General features: G+C 38.6%; 2 protein-coding genes across 2 annotated transcripts in view; one reads left to right on the forward strand and one right to left on the reverse strand.

The window, feature by feature from the left end:
- The first annotated feature begins 240 nt into the window (after positions 1 to 240).
- C4H4orf46 (chromosome 4 C4orf46 homolog) lies at positions 241 to 925 on the forward strand. The gene is made up of 2 exons (XM_086464519.1): positions 241 to 402; positions 503 to 925. Exons 1-2 carry the CDS (start codon positions 241 to 243, stop codon positions 656 to 658), a joined length of 318 nt encoding a protein of 105 aa, XP_086320645.1. The 3' UTR covers positions 659 to 925.
- Positions 926 to 3,506: 2,581 nt separating this feature from the next.
- Positions 3,507 to 17,764, reverse strand: part of RXFP1 (relaxin family peptide receptor 1) — a 29,781-nt gene continuing 15,523 nt past the window's right edge. The window contains exons 5-17 of the mRNA XM_086464037.1: positions 17,279 to 17,350; positions 16,149 to 16,220; positions 15,242 to 15,313; positions 14,386 to 14,460; positions 14,033 to 14,104; positions 13,027 to 13,098; positions 12,222 to 12,293; positions 10,901 to 10,972; positions 8,427 to 8,498; positions 7,962 to 8,191; positions 6,494 to 6,904; positions 5,910 to 6,128; positions 3,507 to 3,808 (exon numbers count right to left, since the gene is read on the reverse strand). Of these exons, the coding sequence (XP_086320163.1) occupies positions 3,507 to 3,808; positions 5,910 to 6,128; positions 6,494 to 6,904; positions 7,962 to 8,191; positions 8,427 to 8,498; positions 10,901 to 10,972; positions 12,222 to 12,293; positions 13,027 to 13,098; positions 14,033 to 14,104; positions 14,386 to 14,460; positions 15,242 to 15,313; positions 16,149 to 16,220; positions 17,279 to 17,350 (1,813 nt within the window). The remainder of the gene's footprint in view (positions 3,809 to 5,909; positions 6,129 to 6,493; positions 6,905 to 7,961; positions 8,192 to 8,426; positions 8,499 to 10,900; positions 10,973 to 12,221; positions 12,294 to 13,026; positions 13,099 to 14,032; positions 14,105 to 14,385; positions 14,461 to 15,241; positions 15,314 to 16,148; positions 16,221 to 17,278; positions 17,351 to 17,764) is intronic.

Consider the following 17,764-nt stretch of genomic DNA (forward strand, 5'->3'; position numbering starts at 1 on the left):
CAACGGATCGAGCCGGTGCCAATCGGTTCGCTCCTCTACTAAGTAAACGGGGGAGGCTCGGAGGATGCGGGGTGGTGGGCTGAGCCCCTGCGAGGCGGCCGCGGGGGACCGCGGCAGGAAAGACTACCGCTCCCGGCGCGCAGCGCGGCGCGGCGCCCACCGCCCCCCAGTGCATACCGGGAGGCGGGGCTCGGCGCGGGATGGGCGGGGCGGCGGGCGGTGAGCCGAGCGGGACGGGACATGGCCGAGGCGGGGCCGCTACCGGCCGCGGCGGTCTCCGAGGGCTCGCCCGGCGCGGGGCCTCGGAGGATCCGCGGCGGGAGTGAAGCGTCGCGGCCGCCGGAGTTGCCGGCCGGGGACACGCAGGAGTTGCTGGAGGTGGTGGAGATGCAGATCGGCGACGTGAGTGCCGGCGCGGCGGGCGGGCGGGCGTCCCCTCACGGAGGACGCCGGCGGGGCGGGCGGGCGTCGGCGACCCCCAACCTGTCTGCTCTTCCTCCAGGCCGCCTTCTCCCTGGCGAAGATCCTGGAGGCGACGTCGGCCGTGTCCGCCCAGGTGGAGGAGCTCGCCACCAAGTGCTCGGAGAACGCCCGGTTCCTCCGAACATGGCGGGACCTGCTACGGGAGGGGTACGAGTCCCTGAAGCCCAGCGGCTGACCCTGCCGGCTTACGCCGAGCCGCCCGCTTCTGTCGGACTGGAGCGCGGTGTCTTTAAAACGACGTTTTTTAGGGAGTTCGTCTGGGGTTTTGTTTTCCCTCAGCAACTCCCCGAGTTCTTTCAGAAATACTTGATGACTCGTATGGATGTTGTATGTAAGGGACCGAGTAAAGTACCTTTGTTTAGGGAGTCGGGTTTGACTTTTAGACTCTTCCATTGCAGCCGGAGCGATCTCATACATGAGATCATGATCTCATACCTTTTTTTTTTTTTCTTAATGTGGTGGGTGCAAAGTTAATATGTGTGGTACGTCCAGAACTCATTACTGGTGGAGAAGTGGTGTCCTGCAAGGAGGTATTGTCAGCCCTCCTTTTTAAGAGCTGTCGCCAACAGAAACCCTGCCAACTCCAGAGAAACTTGCTGAACTGACTTCAGGTTTTCCTCTGTGCAGTTTTTCTTTGTATTGAGGATGGGATAATATGGCAAGTCGTGGCTTATTTACAAGCTTTCTATAAGCTCTGTATCCCAAACCTTACAATTTTTAGCAGTATTACAATATATTTCTATAAAGCTGCAGAGTTTTTGATTACTGCAAACAATTTTACACTATCATTTGTTGTAATAAAGTGCCTTATGATCGACCATATATCTCTGCATGGTGTAAATTTAACAGCATTGTGGATTATTGTGAACTATAAGTAAAAGCTTCCATCAATTAGAACAGAATCTGTGAAATATTTTCTCCCATCTATCAGGAAGCACATTAGAACTTATTCAGTATTTGGTCCTGTTTTATGTCTTTGCCTTAAGCAGTTGGTAGTTAGTCTAGAGCTTGCAGTTAATGGACCCTTTTGGTCTGAAAGATTGTTAATCTGTAATAAATAGCTGTACTGAAACTCCTGTACTGTTCCCAGAGCAATGTGAAAAAAGTAATGCTGAAATGCAATGGGAGGTTGCAGGAGAACGTGGTTGTACCATGATTTATCAGTCAGCCTTATTTTTACTGGTAGAAGAACTTTTTAAAAGACAAACTGTAGTTTTCTTATCAAAGTAATAAAGATGTAACAAAAAATTCTGAAATAATATTCTGGTGTTACTCATAGAAACAAAGATGACACTGAATATATCCATAATCAATTTAAGTGAAAAACAGAAGTGATGGTAAGGACAGACACCCTTGGACATTTCATCAAAAGGAGTAACAAACACTGAGAAGGCTTGGCCCCTCGGGGTACACAAATTCTGTTAAATAGAGTTCTAATTGCCCTGGTTAAAGGCAGTCCATGCCGCAGGATTTCACTTAGCTGTTTTTAAACCCGCAACCCAAAATGTTGCTAGGCAACTTGGAAAAGAAGTCTTTTTGTTCAGCAGATGATCTTTTATTTCAATAAAACATACAGTAGTGGAAACAAGATGCTTAACAAACTTCAATTTTGAGATAATCCAAAGTTCTGTAAACAGTTAAAGTGTGAGCCACACTTTTTTTAGTTCTACTTCTTGTACTGTTAAGTTAAGTGCAAACACTGGAAGTATCTTTTAACTTAATTTAAAGAAGCTTCAAATCATCAAAGCAAAAGAAGCATTTCTTTTACCTTTGTGGGCTTCTAGGCCATGGGACTCTGAGTATGGTACTGAAAGAATGAGGGAAGCTGCAGTAATTCATAATGGAAAAGATTCTCTTCAGTAAGTATATGCAGAGGAACTGCCCCTAGAGGACTGTTCTGGATAGGATAAATTCTTTTTGTGTATAACTCTGGGCATTAAAATAATACCCTAGAAAGTGCTGAACGGCTGTGCCTCTTAAATTATTTTAACCATAATGCATCCAATCCGATGCACTAGATTATTAAAATGTGGGTGTCATGACACCCATTAAATCCTCTATTTGGCTGTCTCCCATTATTCCATGTGCAGAGATCGACATCTTCAGACTGAAATTTGTGAAGTCTGCAAGCTGGGGGGAGCTACTTATGGCAGCCCGTTAAGAAACAGTGAGGGAAAGAGCAGCATCAGGATGTTGGGATATGCAGTCCGATCAGGGGAGGATGCTCTTCTGACGGGGAAACGTCCCCCAGCTGTATAGCTTTAGCTGGCAACACTCAGTTGAGAAAACCCTTTCTTTTTTCCTTAATTAGACAATTATTATAATTTTGGGATTGTCTTTACATGAGTGAAATAGTTGGTAAATTTTTAAAAGGAATAAAATTTTCACTTGTACATAATTGTGAAATATACAAGTGAAAATACACAAATATAATAATTGGTCTAATTATGAAATTTAAATATTTTTCTTAGGGCTATTGCTCCCTAAAGCTTTTAAAAGATGATGCAGCCTAAATAGAGCCAGTCAGAAATTTTGAGGTGAAAAAAATCTTAATGGGGAAACCAATCAACTCAAAAAAAATTCAGTTATTGAAATGGAGTATTTAAAAAAAAAAAAAAAGTTTAATGAAAATAACCTTTTCTTTCTCCAAAGACAGACGATTTTGAAACATTCTGCTTTTAGAGTGAGATGTTTTAAAATGACAGTTTTTTCTTTTTTTTCGGTTGTTTTTTGTTTTTTTTTTTCCTCCACACTCCTGGCTTCTGGGAGGAAAAAAACCAAACAGCTGACTTCTCGTTCTGATCTAGGATGAGTTCTCAATGTCAGGTACTGTCATGAGATGGTAAAATTATTGTTGTCTCGGTTCTACCTGCAAAGAGACACACTGCTCCCTCTTCCTCCTGCTTGGTGTCACGTCAGCCCAGGTGTGATGCCTCCGTCATTTTTCCTCATCGCTGTAAGGCAGTAAGCCCACAGCTGTGAAGCTAACAGTGCAGATGTCACTGTGAGGATTCAAAATGTATTTATGAGCATGAATTTAGTCTTGTTGACTGTGTGGTCACTGAAGCATCAGAGGAGTCTGTACAAAGCACAGGCTTCGTTACCTTCGGCGTGATTTCATGCGTGGGCCACATCTCTACCCAAATGAACGATGGACCGTACGTTTTCTGACCGCCTTTACCTCTTTTGGATCTTCTTTGTCTGTAATTGTACCAAACCTGATGAATCATTTCTTTGAAAGGTCGTGTAGTCAAAGTGTAGAGAAGAGGGTTCAAAGCGCTATTTATTGGAAGTATAAAAATCACCACCCAAGAAGTTATGGTACCTTAGGGAGGGAAAAAGAAAGGAAGCTGTAATATACATTCCAGCATTTGTGCCCGCTAATTAATGCAAGTGCTTGATGCCTATGCAGCACAGCTTCCTGGTGAGAGGGGTGGTTGTGTGCTCCTAGTCCGTGTCACAACGGGTACTTTTATTTTTCTTCTCACTGCTATGCTTGCACTGCCTTCTTGCCTCCCTCTGTTTCCAGGACTCTCTGCAAAAGCTGACATTTTTTATTCTCCCAGTAGTTCTATTTATCACTCTCTTCTGTAGCTCCCTACTAGCCCTGGCACACTTCTTGTTCAGGCTGACCCCCATTTTCTTGCCCCAAAACTTTTTCTCTACTTTGCTCCCTGTCTCTTCCTATGATTTCTGTTCCCCATCCTCTTCCCGTGACTAGTGACATCCAGTCCTAAGGATGTCCCTGATCTCCTGTCCTCTTGCAAAGCAATATCCTCCAGTCCCGCTATCCCCTCGGAAGCTGGCTTTCTCCTCTGCACCAGGACTTCTCCATTCTTCAGACATTATATACATCCTCCCTATTTCTTTCTTGCCCTGTTGGTAAGAGTTTCTGTGTTCACACTGTCTTCCTTTCTGAAGGTTTCCTGCTGCCCTGCCTGTATCGAGGTCTGTGTGCATTTTTACAGCAGCCCCTTCTCATCTTTAGTGTTTGGGAGATAAGTTGCCTGAGGGGCAGGCGGAGAAGGGACAGGATTTAAGTGCTGAAAGATGTTGGTGGGAGCCCTCCCTTGCGTTTTTTGATTTAGAGAACAGTTATAGAACTGTTCTGAGCTGCACAAAAACCTAAATTCACTCCCACAAAACCTTAAATTCACCCATCCCTGCTGCCCTAGCTTTAAGACTTCGTTGCAGTGTCAATACATTCCTATTGATGCCCATAATATTGGCTACTGTTTTGGAAACAAGCAGATGCTTAGTTCAAAAGCTGTCAGGTGTATCCCCAGAGAAGAAGAAATGCTGTCAAACAGGGTTTAAAACTTCTGTAAACTTAGACAACTATCTGTGATGTCTTTAATTTTATGAAATGGGTAGTTTAATCATATTTATCTGACGCAGAACATTCGTTTGCTGAAACCAAGGTCACCCTGTGGTTCAGTAAGATTTCTTCAAGGTTTCTTGACTCAGAACACATCTGCTTCTACTTTTCACAAGATTTCCTTTAAAATTTCTTAGGTGGTTTGATAACTTCATGAAGAAGCATTTTAAAAGATTTAAAATAACTGAAAATATTTGACATAATCAATGTAACTTCCATACATTTGAAATGTATGTCAAAACTTTGGAAAGGTGACTGCCAACACTTCTGGTCAGTAGGTCAGACAAAATCCTCTGAGCTAAAACGTTTTCTTGCCAACATAGTATTGTGACATACATCTGTACACTGAGTCTGAGCCGCTATTGCTGGTGTTACTGTTCATATTCACATGTTCCTTCTAACAGGGTTTACAAGCCCTACATAAAGAGATTATTTTTGTGGCATGTGCTGGTATTGCGAAGAGAAGGAAAAAAATAAGGTGCGATTTTTTTATCTTTTAGGTTATGCTGTTTTTACATGGGAACATATCTGTAGCATGAAGAAGGTAAGTGGAGCTTTATGTAACTTAATGTTTTGAACTATAAGTACCAGTTAGTAAAAAAGTTTTTTTCAGCATAACAATTGTATTGGTAAATCAAGGTAGGAATCACTGTATTGTCCTGAGCCATACTTAGGCAACTGAACCAGCAAAAACCCATAAGATAAGAAAAGCCAATGCAATTCAGCCTTGCTTTTCAAATGTATTTTGTGTGTTTTATAGATATTCTACAGGGACAGACTTGAACGATTTGAATTTTGGGGTTTTTTTTTGGCAAATTCAAAGGTGACTAATCTTTGATGATTATAGTGTATATCTATATATCCTAATATAGTTCAATTCAGTAGTAGAATGACATAGTTCATTATATTGTGTGTACATATATATATATATATAACATAAAGCTCATAGTAATATAGTTCAATATATTAAATTCTTCCTCTTCTGAAGTAGAAACAACACTCTTCATACAGACACAGTTGAAACAGCCTCACAAAAGAAAGCACATACCTGGTATTTCTACTTGAAGTAAAGAAAGGAGTTTCAAAATGAAAATAGGTATCCAACATAGTGCATCAGTAAATACAATGAAGAAAAAACGTTTAGCAAGGATCATCTCTTTTTTAATATGATTCCGAATTTCAGTAGCGGTAATAGCTGTTTGGTGAACACTGTAGAACATACTCCCATAGGAAAACACAATGATGATAAAAGCTGCCAAGTTTACACCTGTTTAAGAGGTTAAAATTAGTTACATTTTAACAGCATAATGGCAATTCCACATCACCTATTTGCAGGCTGGATAGTAAAGGAAAGTGTTTCGTATAAACTGCTAGTCCCATAGCATTAAGTGGCCAGAAAATCTGAGCCTGTCTTCACCTGAACACTGGATTTTTGCTTCTGCTCAAGTGTTTGTTTCATTCATCACCTAAGGAACAGCTACCATCTGATCCAAACTATGTAGTTCTCTAGTCGTACCATTGCTCTACCTCCCTGACAGTCTGTTAATTTGAGAACTTAATGGTCATTCATTTCTTTCTACTTTCAAGTTCATTTGCAGCTCTAATCATATATAAAGAGGAAATGCAACTTACCTAAAAAAATTACAACAGAATAAATCTGACTTCCTGAACTTTCTGATTGTTCTGAGTGAAGAGGAAAACAGACGCCGTTGGTGCCATAGTAGTTCCTGAAAAATTCCTTATTGCTCAGTGGGATAAAAGCAACAGCAAACCCAATTATCCAGATAAGAACCAAAATGGAAATTGTCCTGCATTTTCTGGGCTTCAAACACCTAAAAGGATAAACTATGCAGATGTATTTTTCCAAAGTCAGGTAAGTCAACAGTAAGACTGACACCTCTGTAGACAGAATAGCCAGCGATCCCACCAATTGACAATGAATACTGTCCATCCACAACTGAGCGTGCTTGTTGTATTCTCCACGATATTTAAGATCAAAAGCTCCAATCACAAATAAATATATTCCCATCAGACAGTCAGCACCTGTGGGCACAGTGCTTAACATCATTATTTACACATCTGAATTTCCCATTCTCTGTGAATATGTATATTGGAAAACAGACATACACACGTATATATGAGCACATACTTGTAAGTCAGCTAATATATAGATATAAAAATCAATATTATATTATAATTCAGTTCTGTTCCTCCTTTGCAAGCTACAAGTAGAAAAAGATACGGCTTCATTTGTAGAAATATTCTTGCAACCCTTTTTTTATTAAGTCTTGTTCCTTTTGGTATTGACATTTGCCTTAAGATAATCTGCTTTGAGTAGGTCATCTCTGCTGGGTTCAAAGTTTAGTTTTGGTTTGCCCACCTTATGCTAGTTCAAAACTGATGTGCCTAGTTCTCTAAGACTAGTAAAGGAAGAGGAGCTGTCAACATAGAGCTGAAGGCTTCTCAAGTATTTTGGCTAGAGGTTTTGCAAAGTATTCAGATTGTTTCCATGGAAACAACAGTTTTGAAATCACTGACATACTGTATTTAGAAACGTCAAAGTCATTTTATACACTGTTGACAGTTACCTTTCAAAATAGGATTGATTGCATTTGTGAAATATTTATAGACTCTCCTGTATTGAGACAGGGTGCTCAATCTTATAGTGACTGTACTGCCGAATAGTTCATCCATAAACTTGTCTTACTTGTAGGACTAAAATAAAAGCCCCTCATTCTTAATACTGGGGAGCTAGGAGGGACTGATTTTCTATATGTGCATAAGTAAACTTTTGCTTGTGCAAAAAATAGAATAACTGTTTTGAACACAGTATTTGCACACACAAATTGCTATTTACTCAAAAATGCATAGTAGAATTTTGGTTTATGGGCGTATGAAAAATTTGGAGTTTTGTTTCTTCTTGCTGAAGAAAGTGGGAATTTGACACAGTACTCGCAGTATTAAAATAAAAAATTGTCATTTACAACAGCATGAAAGTTCAGTTAATGCAATGCTGGAAATATTCACTATATTATAACAACAATATCATACACAATATAAGCAGACTAAACCAAGATTCTTTTACACATGGAGTACTCACAGCAGAGAGACATTATTGAGATGGCGTGGAGCTTATTTTCCGATCTGATGTAAGGCCTCATGCAGATAACAAAAATATTTCCAAAGCAGGTGATGGCAGATACAACCCAGACAAACACTCTCTGTACCATGCTAGCTAAAAGGTTCTCAAGGGATGAAATCCCATCGGTATTTGGCTTACAGCTGCGCACATGAGGGGCATATCCACAGTACTGGAATTTCTTAAAATATCTGGTTGTGAGAAAGAAAAACAGAAAAGGGATGGTGCTAGTTTGGTTACCAGAATACCAAAACTCTCTAGTAACTACGTAGAAAATGTTCTGAAAGACAAAAAAATATTTAAAAACTGTAGAAATTTGACAACTGCTCACATGCTCGTTTTCATATACTTTTGTTTTCAATTATCCAGTGTTCTGTAAATTATAAAATTCAGACCAAAGAAAGCAAACTGGAATAATTTACTTACATGTGGGAAAGGTTTTTCAGGGGTCTGAACATTCTTCTCTGGATGTTTGCAATTTCAATGCCCTCCAAGCTGCTGTAAACGATATATTCTCAGTTAAAGGCCGTAGAAACTCCGTAGTAAAAGAACAAACTTTGTGAGCATTTAATTGTTCTTCTGTAATTATAGGAAATTAGAGATGAACTTTAATTGCATCTAATCTGTCGTCCCTTTGAAACTTGAACAGAAAGTCTGCGTAAAAGCTACAGTGGAATAAAATAAATTGCAGTAATGCTAATAAACTAGCTCTTCTTCCAAAATCAGGAAGGAGGCTCTTTTATTGCTCTCAGCAGTGCAATCTCCAATTATTATGGTGCCCTTCCGAAGTATTGCTCTATCGATGTTCTTTCATCATCTCTGGGAAAAGAATAACTTGTTCCAATAGTAATATTTTACATGTCTCTTCTGTCTTTTATCCCAGGGAGTGCTTTACTAGACAAACAAACCACTGCAGGAGTTCAGTCTTCATTGTATCAAGAGCAGCAGGAAGCTGGGACACAGAACAGGGCATGTAAGGGAAAATGCTGGCTTTTTTGTGACACTGTGACACATAGATGGGATTCCTTATTTTATTTTTTATTATTATTTTTTTTTTACTATGTTGAAAAAGGGACTATTATTTCCCCTGTGTAAGTTGCTCTTTTAGAACTTCAGTATCTCTATTCTTCCAGTCCATCCCGTCCACTGGTTAGATGTGCAACTGGTCAGAAGTCTTTGGTTATCCTTATGTCCTTATGTGGAGCCTTAGTTGAATTCATTGTCCAATGCTTTGAATGCAACATTCATGTGAGTTCTGAGCACATTTAGGAAAAAGTGGAGAAAAGTACCAGTCTTACTATATGCTGTGGGCTGGTAGGCAGTTTTGCTAGGAGACAAGAAAAAAGCCCCCAATATGGAAATGTGTTAGTTTTATTTAAGCACAGTAATGAATCTTAGGGTGTGCTTTCCCCAGCTATTCTTACTATTCCAAGCTAGCAAAAAGGCAACATTTTCCTATAGATCTATCTCAAGATTTCACAACTTTCTTAACTTAAAATCTTGGAAGGTGACGGTCACTGAATTGCATGAGTTCTTTGGTGCTAAACAATGGATAAAGTGTATGCTGTAGCCTGACTATTAGGGAGGTAATTAATTATTCTTTTCTGCGTTCAGCTGCTTATTTTCATGAAACTCGTAGAGATTTAATATTTTCAGGTTGTTAGCCATTTACCAAATATAGTTGAACTTGACCACTGAATTCCAAATCACTGTGAGGAAGCTGGGCTGATCAACAAAGGCATGTACACTGCTGGCTACAGCTCAGGAGTCAAATCATAAACTCCTATTATGCTCCTATCTGAGGAAATGTCTCTTTTTGGATGTCCACAACCATTTTCAGTAGGGCCTGTTGTGATAGGGCAAGGAGTAATGGCTTTAAACTAAAAGAGGATAGATTTAGACTAGACATAAGGAAGAAATTTTTGACTATGAGGGTGATGAAACAGTGGAACAGGTTGCCCAGAGAGGTGCTAGAAGCTCCATCCCTGGAAACATTGAAGGCCAGGTTGGATTGGGCTCTGAGCAGCCTGATCTAGTTAGAGATATTCCTGCTCACTGCAGGGGAGTTGGACTAGATGTCCTTTAAAGGTCCCTTCGAACCCAAACTATTCTATAATTCTATGATTTTGAAATGATGACTGACAAGAACCAGTGCTGTGCTCTACCAATCTGGTTATTGTAGACGTGCAGTAGTGGTCTGTGAAGATGTACTCGAATCTACTGCAGGATAGTTTCAGATTTGCAAGATGGTCACTGCACTATCGCACAGTTTTAGGAAGAGCTCTGCTGGCAGAATTCAAGTTAGAGCTCCTGTATTAGTGCACCCACAAAAACTCCCCCTAAACTGTTCAAAAAGATTTGTAAGAGTCTCACTTCACTCTGACATGGCAGCTGAGTCCTACTTGGTTTGTAATGTTCTTTTCATGATGTTAGCAGTAGATTCTGTAAGAGTGGAAATATGTCCCCAAACTTGTAGATATACCCAATTCCTTTATAATTCCCATCTTTACATGTCCTAATGGTACCTGCCCAAGGCATTAATAGCCCCAACTGGACCTTGCACGACCCTTAAGCCCTGTGAACAAAATGTGCAAGGTCAAAGGAGAGTTGAATTAATCTTATTCTGTAATAGCAGAAGAGACAACATCCTTCTCTAAGCTCAATTTATGATCTCTTTTTGTTGGAAAAATTTCAATTATGAAGCTGGCATTTTCAGGAAGGAAAATTTGAGTATTGCTGGTAATTATTTTCCAGACTTAAATTGTTGAGGATCATCAATATAACTATAAACTATTTCAAGGGCAATTTCTTACAAAACATATTCTGGATCTTGTCCTTCTGAAGGAGAGGTGCATAATCATGAAGAGAATGTAGCTAAAATGTAAGAACTTGATACTTACAGGGATTTGAGTTTAATCAGAAAATCAAACTGGTCTATTTGTATTTTCTTGATGGGGTTGTAAGAAAGGTTCCTGTAAGTACAACATAGATGTAAGTAGCTTTGTACATCTTCCTCACAGCTTGTTCTAAAGATAAAGTCAAACACATAACCCATTTGCTTTTCCAGTCCTGTAGGAAAGACTTGTGCAATTGGCAGTTCCAACTGCCAATGGCAACACTCAGTGTTATTCAGCCTGATAAACCAGTGGAAGGAGTAATCGGATGCTTTTCAGGCATACTATTGCCACGTAGACACACACACACACACCCCTGCCTCCCCCAACCTGATGCTTTAAGATTTTGACTATAGAAATATTTAGTTATTAAACTTCCTGGACTTATCTTTCAAGTAAAAGAACCTAGCTGAACTGCATGCATTTAGACATAAATTACAATTGATGTTGCTAGTTGCTAAAATAAATGTTTTCATAATCATTCATGTGAGTTCAAGAGGCAGTGGAATGTAAAAATAGACATTAGCATTAGATGCTATCACTCTGCGCAAGAGTGTTTCTAGGTACATCCCCTTTTTCTTCTCTCTATAACTTTTCCTTATGTTTTTGTTTTGCTATTGCAGCTAAGATGCACAAACTCAGTAAGTGCAGCTATACACACTTGGTTGCCCCAGTGTATTGTGATGGATCCCAAGGATGCTGGAAAAGCAGAAAAAATAAGTTATTCTGCATACTACCTCTTCTCCTCTGGAGAGGTCTTTGATTCTGTGACTAGTGCCTCTTTCAGATTATGTAAGAGAGATTGAGACTTGCCAGCAGCAGCTTTTGAGCATTTGCCTATATACATGTCATGGGGGAAAGAGAGACTGTCTTTCTGGTTTTGTAATACCTTATGTGTTTTTTTGAACTCTTTCACAGGAAAAAAAGCAGTTTTTGCAAACAAGGCATCTGTATGATGCCCTTACATGTTTATGATCTATTTTTAGAGCCAAATCCTGATATCCCATTAAACATTCCCATCAAATTATTAATTTCTCATGGTATAACTACTAGCATAGCTCATTTTGTATACACTGTCAAGATCTAGAAAAAAGGTAGAATTTGAACTTGCTGTCTTTTGGGACATGAAAATACACATCTTTTACAAAACTATTCTGGGAAAATGTTATACAGAATTACTTTTGGGATAAGTATTTTTTAGGCAGAGCTTAAATGATGCATACAAACAAAGGTGCTGTTTTCTTTCCCTTCCCAGAATTCATGACTGAAAGCATCATATCAAATGAGTAATATACAGTTGTATACAATAATAATCAAGAATCCTTACAGTTGTGAAAGCTCCTTTAGATCCTTAAATATATATGGAGGAAGTGATTCAATCTTGTTGCTCGCCAAATCTCTGCAGAAACAGCCACAGGTAGAATACAGTAAGTTCTTACTAGGCTCAGTAATTTTATCAAACAGTTTTGCAGTTTCAAGACACACAGTTTTATTCTATTTGTCATATAGGATATTATTTATGATATAGGTTATCAGAAACTTGGATTATAGATCCATCAGATCTCTCTTTGTCTAGTTAGTTTGGATAGGCCACTAGATACGTAATTCATTATTATCTTATTAACATCAAGAAGAAAGTAAAATACCCTTAACTTCTGTTGCAGGAGCTTGGAAATAAATTAAACGTATTGGTCTGTGACGGGAATTCTTTCACATGGGCTAAACAGCACAGCTTTCCCTTAGTTGTTCTCTCTACCTTGCTCCTTATTTTTAATAAACAAAAATCCTAGTAACTGTGGACAGGGAAATAAAGGTCTCAGTCTGACTGAAACTGGCAAACTGGTCTAAAAGACACTGAAGGCATGCACATGCCTAGACTGGGGTGATGTAAGATTAATTAATATTTTTCTGTTCAGGCAGCATAATGATCTTGAGCAAACCCCCTCAATATTATTTATACAGAATACGTATTTTATGAACTATTTTCCCTGTTAAATATATATAAAAACCCCTGAGGATGGGTGCTATCTCCAGAGCATGTTATATCAAATAGAATTTATGATAAATAATATTTGCAATATAAATTATAAAACTGTAACTTGTTGTACAAGTTAGAGAAGAAATCTACTCACAATTCATCTAACATCTGAAGAGAATAGAAGCTGTTTTCATTTAAAGAGCTGATTTTATTTCGTCTCATCACCCTGAAAGAATAAAACAAACACATTGCTACTTCTTGACATCTATATGGTTTTGGAGAAAATTTTTTGTAAACTTTAAAAATTCTCTCTTCTCTGCATCTTCAAATATTTGCCCAATTCAGTTAACAAGCTAACTGGATCTAGAAACTTAGCATTTTACTACTTGATAAAGAACTTTTGTTGCCTATACGTGCATGTATTTGTGCATGTATATGCATATGTGTGTGTGTGTATATGTATCTCCATGCACACACACATATGTATATACCCACAGGAGGCTGGTATAAAGATGGCAGGAGGAAGTGGGCTGGAAGCTTTGTGACCTAACTGCATCTCGGACAAGGCACGTGCCGATGCAACTTTTCCTTCACCCACGTTTCATCCTCCACTGAGCTTGCTCCTTATACAAACAGCCTGGGTTTTAAAAGCAAAGAGAAAGCCAAGAATATGGGTACTGCACAAGACTTGAAAATTGGAACTGACAGGTAACATGGAGCCTACTAATCTATCAAAAAGTGAGAGGGATTACATCGTCACTGAGGAAACTTTGGGGAAAATGCTACAATTGATGAGCCAGCCAACCAAACTCTTTAAAATGAAGAAACAAACTACGCATTTTGTAGGTTTGCTACTTTTTATTATTCTTTTTATTATGAGATTTTTGCCTCCTTTTCCAAGGAAAAAGTTAGAATTAAAATTTCGGTCAAGATTGCTTCAGTGAAGTTCAGTTGCATATGTCAGTGTTGAACTTTGCTATAAATCTAAGCAGTGGCTATTCTGTATGGTGCTCATTTAAAACCAAGCATTTTAATTTAATCTCCTTGAGATCTAAATAACCATGGTACTCAGGAAACTTTTGTATTAGCTGTAATGAATCACTTGACTGTTCAGCAAAAGCATGTCTCGTTCTGGCTAGCTACCATATCCTATTACTTACAGTACAGTTAGAGTGTTGCAGGAGATGAAAGTGACATTTCTTACATGATGGATATGGTTGCCTTCAAGGTCCCTGGGATATAAAACCAAAACATCAATCACTGAAAATAAATTCAGGCAGTTATTCTAAGGTAATTAAAAAAAAATGCTACCAGAACTTCATGACTGCACAGAAGAGAGTGGGAATCAGACATGTAATATTTCTGCATACTTAATTGATGACTTTAGGTCATCAACCCTGCAGTGACCCAGCAGGCACTCTGTAACATCCAGCACCCCATTAGAAAAAATGTCGTGGAAGTGCCATGCAAAGAGAGAAAATAATATTTTTCTAGTGAAATAAGGCAGACTTACAGCCAGTTTAGTCTTGGCATATGTTGGCATAGAGGTTTATCAGGCAGACGAGCAAGAGAATTGTTCATCATCTCTCTGAAAAAAAAAGAGAATAGTATAGCTGGCTGTATTTGCCAGAAGTTACATTACAGAAAAAATTCCCATCTCTCATGTTTGTACTTTTGAAAAAAGGCAGTCAAAACTTGATTCATTTCTCGTAGTCTTGATGGTAGTATTATTTTCTTAAACTTCCAGGTATTTTCTCTGTGGCATTCTGCGGAGCAGTATTTTATCCTTAACTTGTTAATTACCAGGTAAAGGAAAGATGTTCACTTCACTGCTATTTAAATAAAACATAGCAAGTAAATGCAAATATTTTGACTATTAGGTCATAGCATGCAACTTCTACAGGTGGTGGAGGAAGGGGAATACGGAGGGAAGTTTCCCTCTGGGCTGCAAGGGAAGAGGGTCCCTTGTCTTTGGGGCTGGAGAGGGCAGTGACAAGTTACGGACAGGGTCTCGGGGAGGGAGGCTGAGCTGCTGCCAGGGGGGCAGGAACTATGGGACTCTTGCCTCCTGCATCATGGCTCTGGAGATCAACTTGCACCCATTGCTGCAGCTGCCACATCCTTGCCCTCTCAGTGATTTTGTCTTTTGACCATTTTTCCCACCCATCTCCCTAGATTTTTCCAAACACTGCATGTCTGCTAAAATTCTCCTACTCCAGCACATTTTGCCTGGGGATAAGAATAAGCTACAGGTGTACTGCCAGCACTCTGTGGTGAGCAAGCAGTCTTTACAAAAAGGTTTACGTACGTATCTGCCCTTTCTGTTCTGTTCTTTTAATCAACACTTTTGAATCTTATTCCATACTTACAGTAGAATAAGTGATTTGAGTCCATGAAATGTTAATGGAGAGATCCGATTTATCCTATTATTTTCAATTATCCTATAAATTACAGCAAAGCATGTATCAGATGGATAATTGACTGCAGTCTTAAATTGAACAGATGATAAAAAGTAACATACTTTGAAGTGGGTTTCTTCAAATGTCCATCCAAACTACTTAAAAAGTTAATGTACTACTCCTTAGCAGGTCAGGGAATTCATCAAATTAACTTCGTTTCAGAAGAATTTAATTTAAAAAAAATTACTTAGAGAAAGTAATTACTTTCAACTTAGAGAAAAGTGTTTTCCTGCGAGTTTTTAAAACTCTTTGATCAAGACACTTTGAATGGATTCACTGTGAAAACAAAACAGCAGCACATAACAGTGTTCCACGGCAATCCAACAGTTCCAAACAAACAGAAAAACATTAGGCATGTTATTATTTGCTTATTTTTAATAACTTTACTGAGTCAAAATAGCATTTAATTTTCATCTGTCTTAAAAGCAGTGATAAGCCAATATTTCAGATTATGACAGTCATTTTGTCTGTGACATTTCAAGCACTACTTACGGGGAAAGACCTGCCGAAAAAACTATCTACTGTTTTGTAGTATCTGAGTTATTTCATGTATTAATTTGTAAAAAGCAATTACTAATAAGCATTATTTAGTCTTGTAAAATTCATCAGTCATTGGAGCCATTAAGGCCCAAGAACTAATTTCTGCTCTCGCAAAAGTCACTTGGATTTTTACCTTACACAGTGTAACGGGCGTTCCTTAGTTATTATCTAGTGTTAAGTACTGCTGTGCACAAAAATGAAAGCAATCTAGGTATTTCTTTGTCTTGCTTTAATTATTCTTTGAGAAAATAAACATACAAGTAAGGAAACAACGTACAGCCATTCAAGTTTGTGGAGATCTTCAAAGACACCAGGCTTCAAACTGGTTATCTTGTTATTACTCAGGTATCTAAAACAAGACCAACCCAAGATGAATGAATAGAATGATTAATTAGCATCAGATGCATGAAAATTAGTTTTAAGATTTTTTTCCTTGATAATTTATCAGAATACTGCTAAAATTTCAATAATTATAATTTTTTACTATGGTAATTTTCATCCCCTTCTTTCAGAGTGAGGCAGGACTCTCTCTAGCGAGGACTTTCAGAGCAATTATGTAGAACATTTTGTCTTATCAGTAAGAAAACACAGCAAGCTAAATATTTTCACTGTGATGTATTTTAGGCCCTTCTCAGTTTCCTTCTGTGGAGTGATTAATTCTGTGAATGTTCCCAGGATCCCTTTCAGTATTGGCTTAGGATGTTAGTTATAAATGTAGATACCAGAATCATAGAAAAAGAAAGGTTGAGAAATGAAGGGGGAAGGGTACAATAAATGGTCTGGGGAGGGAATAACAGCAGCTGCAATAACAGATAATCAACCATACTTGTGTGGCAGAAAATTAAGAGGTACAACATTTAAAAATTTTCCTTTTAAAAACGTTGCAGAAACAAAAGCTGAACTGAACAAGGCAATTTATATGTCATGTCTTTCACTGAGCATTTTCCTTAAAAGTTAGAAGCACCTTTTGAAAAGCTGCTGCAAAACAAAGGAAAAGGTGTTCTTTTCATTACTATGCTGATTACTTTGGGTTGCTCTGTAAACCAAAATACAACGTTAAAGAGTTTTCATCCATCACAAGTTCTTGCTTTTGTTTTACTCCTTTTTCATTCTCTCTTGACTTTCTGCAGGGTAACTGCCATACTGTCTCCTTCTTCCATTCTGAGGATTTGGGGAACAGGAGTGAAGTATGAAGTCCACTTGTGTTTTCAAAATACAGTCCTGTCAGATAAACTTGCACAAACAGCTCTTAATCTATCTTTGCTTTCTCAATCCAGTCCTTGTGTTAAAGATTTGGACCATTTCACAACTTCCTAACATTGAATCAAATAAGAGAGGGACGTCCATAGTGACTCTCAGAGCTCTTCCTGCTGCTTTTTACTTCAGCATTTGAAAAGCAATACTTACAGTTTTGTCAAGTTGTATAAACCTTTGAAAGCACGTCCAGATACAGCTCTGATTTTATTATTCTGAAGATACCTAAGGAGATACAAAACCAACAGCAATCAATTCTCTAAGCAAGCGAAGTCAAAGTAAGGATAAACAACCAATTAAAATCTATTAACTAAACTGAATGCACATGTGATACCTGAAGCTGTCAAACTTGTTACACATTAGATTTGACAATAACCATTTCATAGGTATAGCGGCAGAGACTGCAAAGTGTTTTAAAAGACATATGCCCCCCCCCAGCAGAATTACAAAATTTATTCAAAGGGGCACTTGGTTTACCTGAGATGAACAATGAACTGGTTGGTTGTGACCTCCTGGTTTAGGTCCTAACCTTGCAGTTCTCACCTGTGTGACCTGATCCTTATGTTTAGCCAGAACCATGCTGCAAGCAAAATTTTGCATGGCAAATATAAAATTAAAATGTGTTTTTGAATTTTCTGT

The sequence above is a fragment of the Leptosomus discolor genome, chromosome 4, assembly GCF_034619465.1.
Source record: "Leptosomus discolor isolate bLepDis1 chromosome 4, bLepDis1.hap2, whole genome shotgun sequence".
Taxonomy (NCBI): Eukaryota; Metazoa; Chordata; class Aves; order Leptosomiformes; family Leptosomidae; genus Leptosomus; species Leptosomus discolor.

Bases quoted from the DNA above. Each gene is read 5' to 3' on its own strand.
- C4H4orf46 (XM_086464519.1), top strand. From the start codon at position 241: ATGGCCGAGGCGGGGCCGCTACCGGCCGCGGCGGTCTCCGAGGGCTCG. The intron at 403-502 runs GTGAGTGCCGGC...CTCTTCCTCCAG, and splicing joins TGGAGATGCAGATCGGCGAC to GCCGCCTTCTCCCTGGCGAA.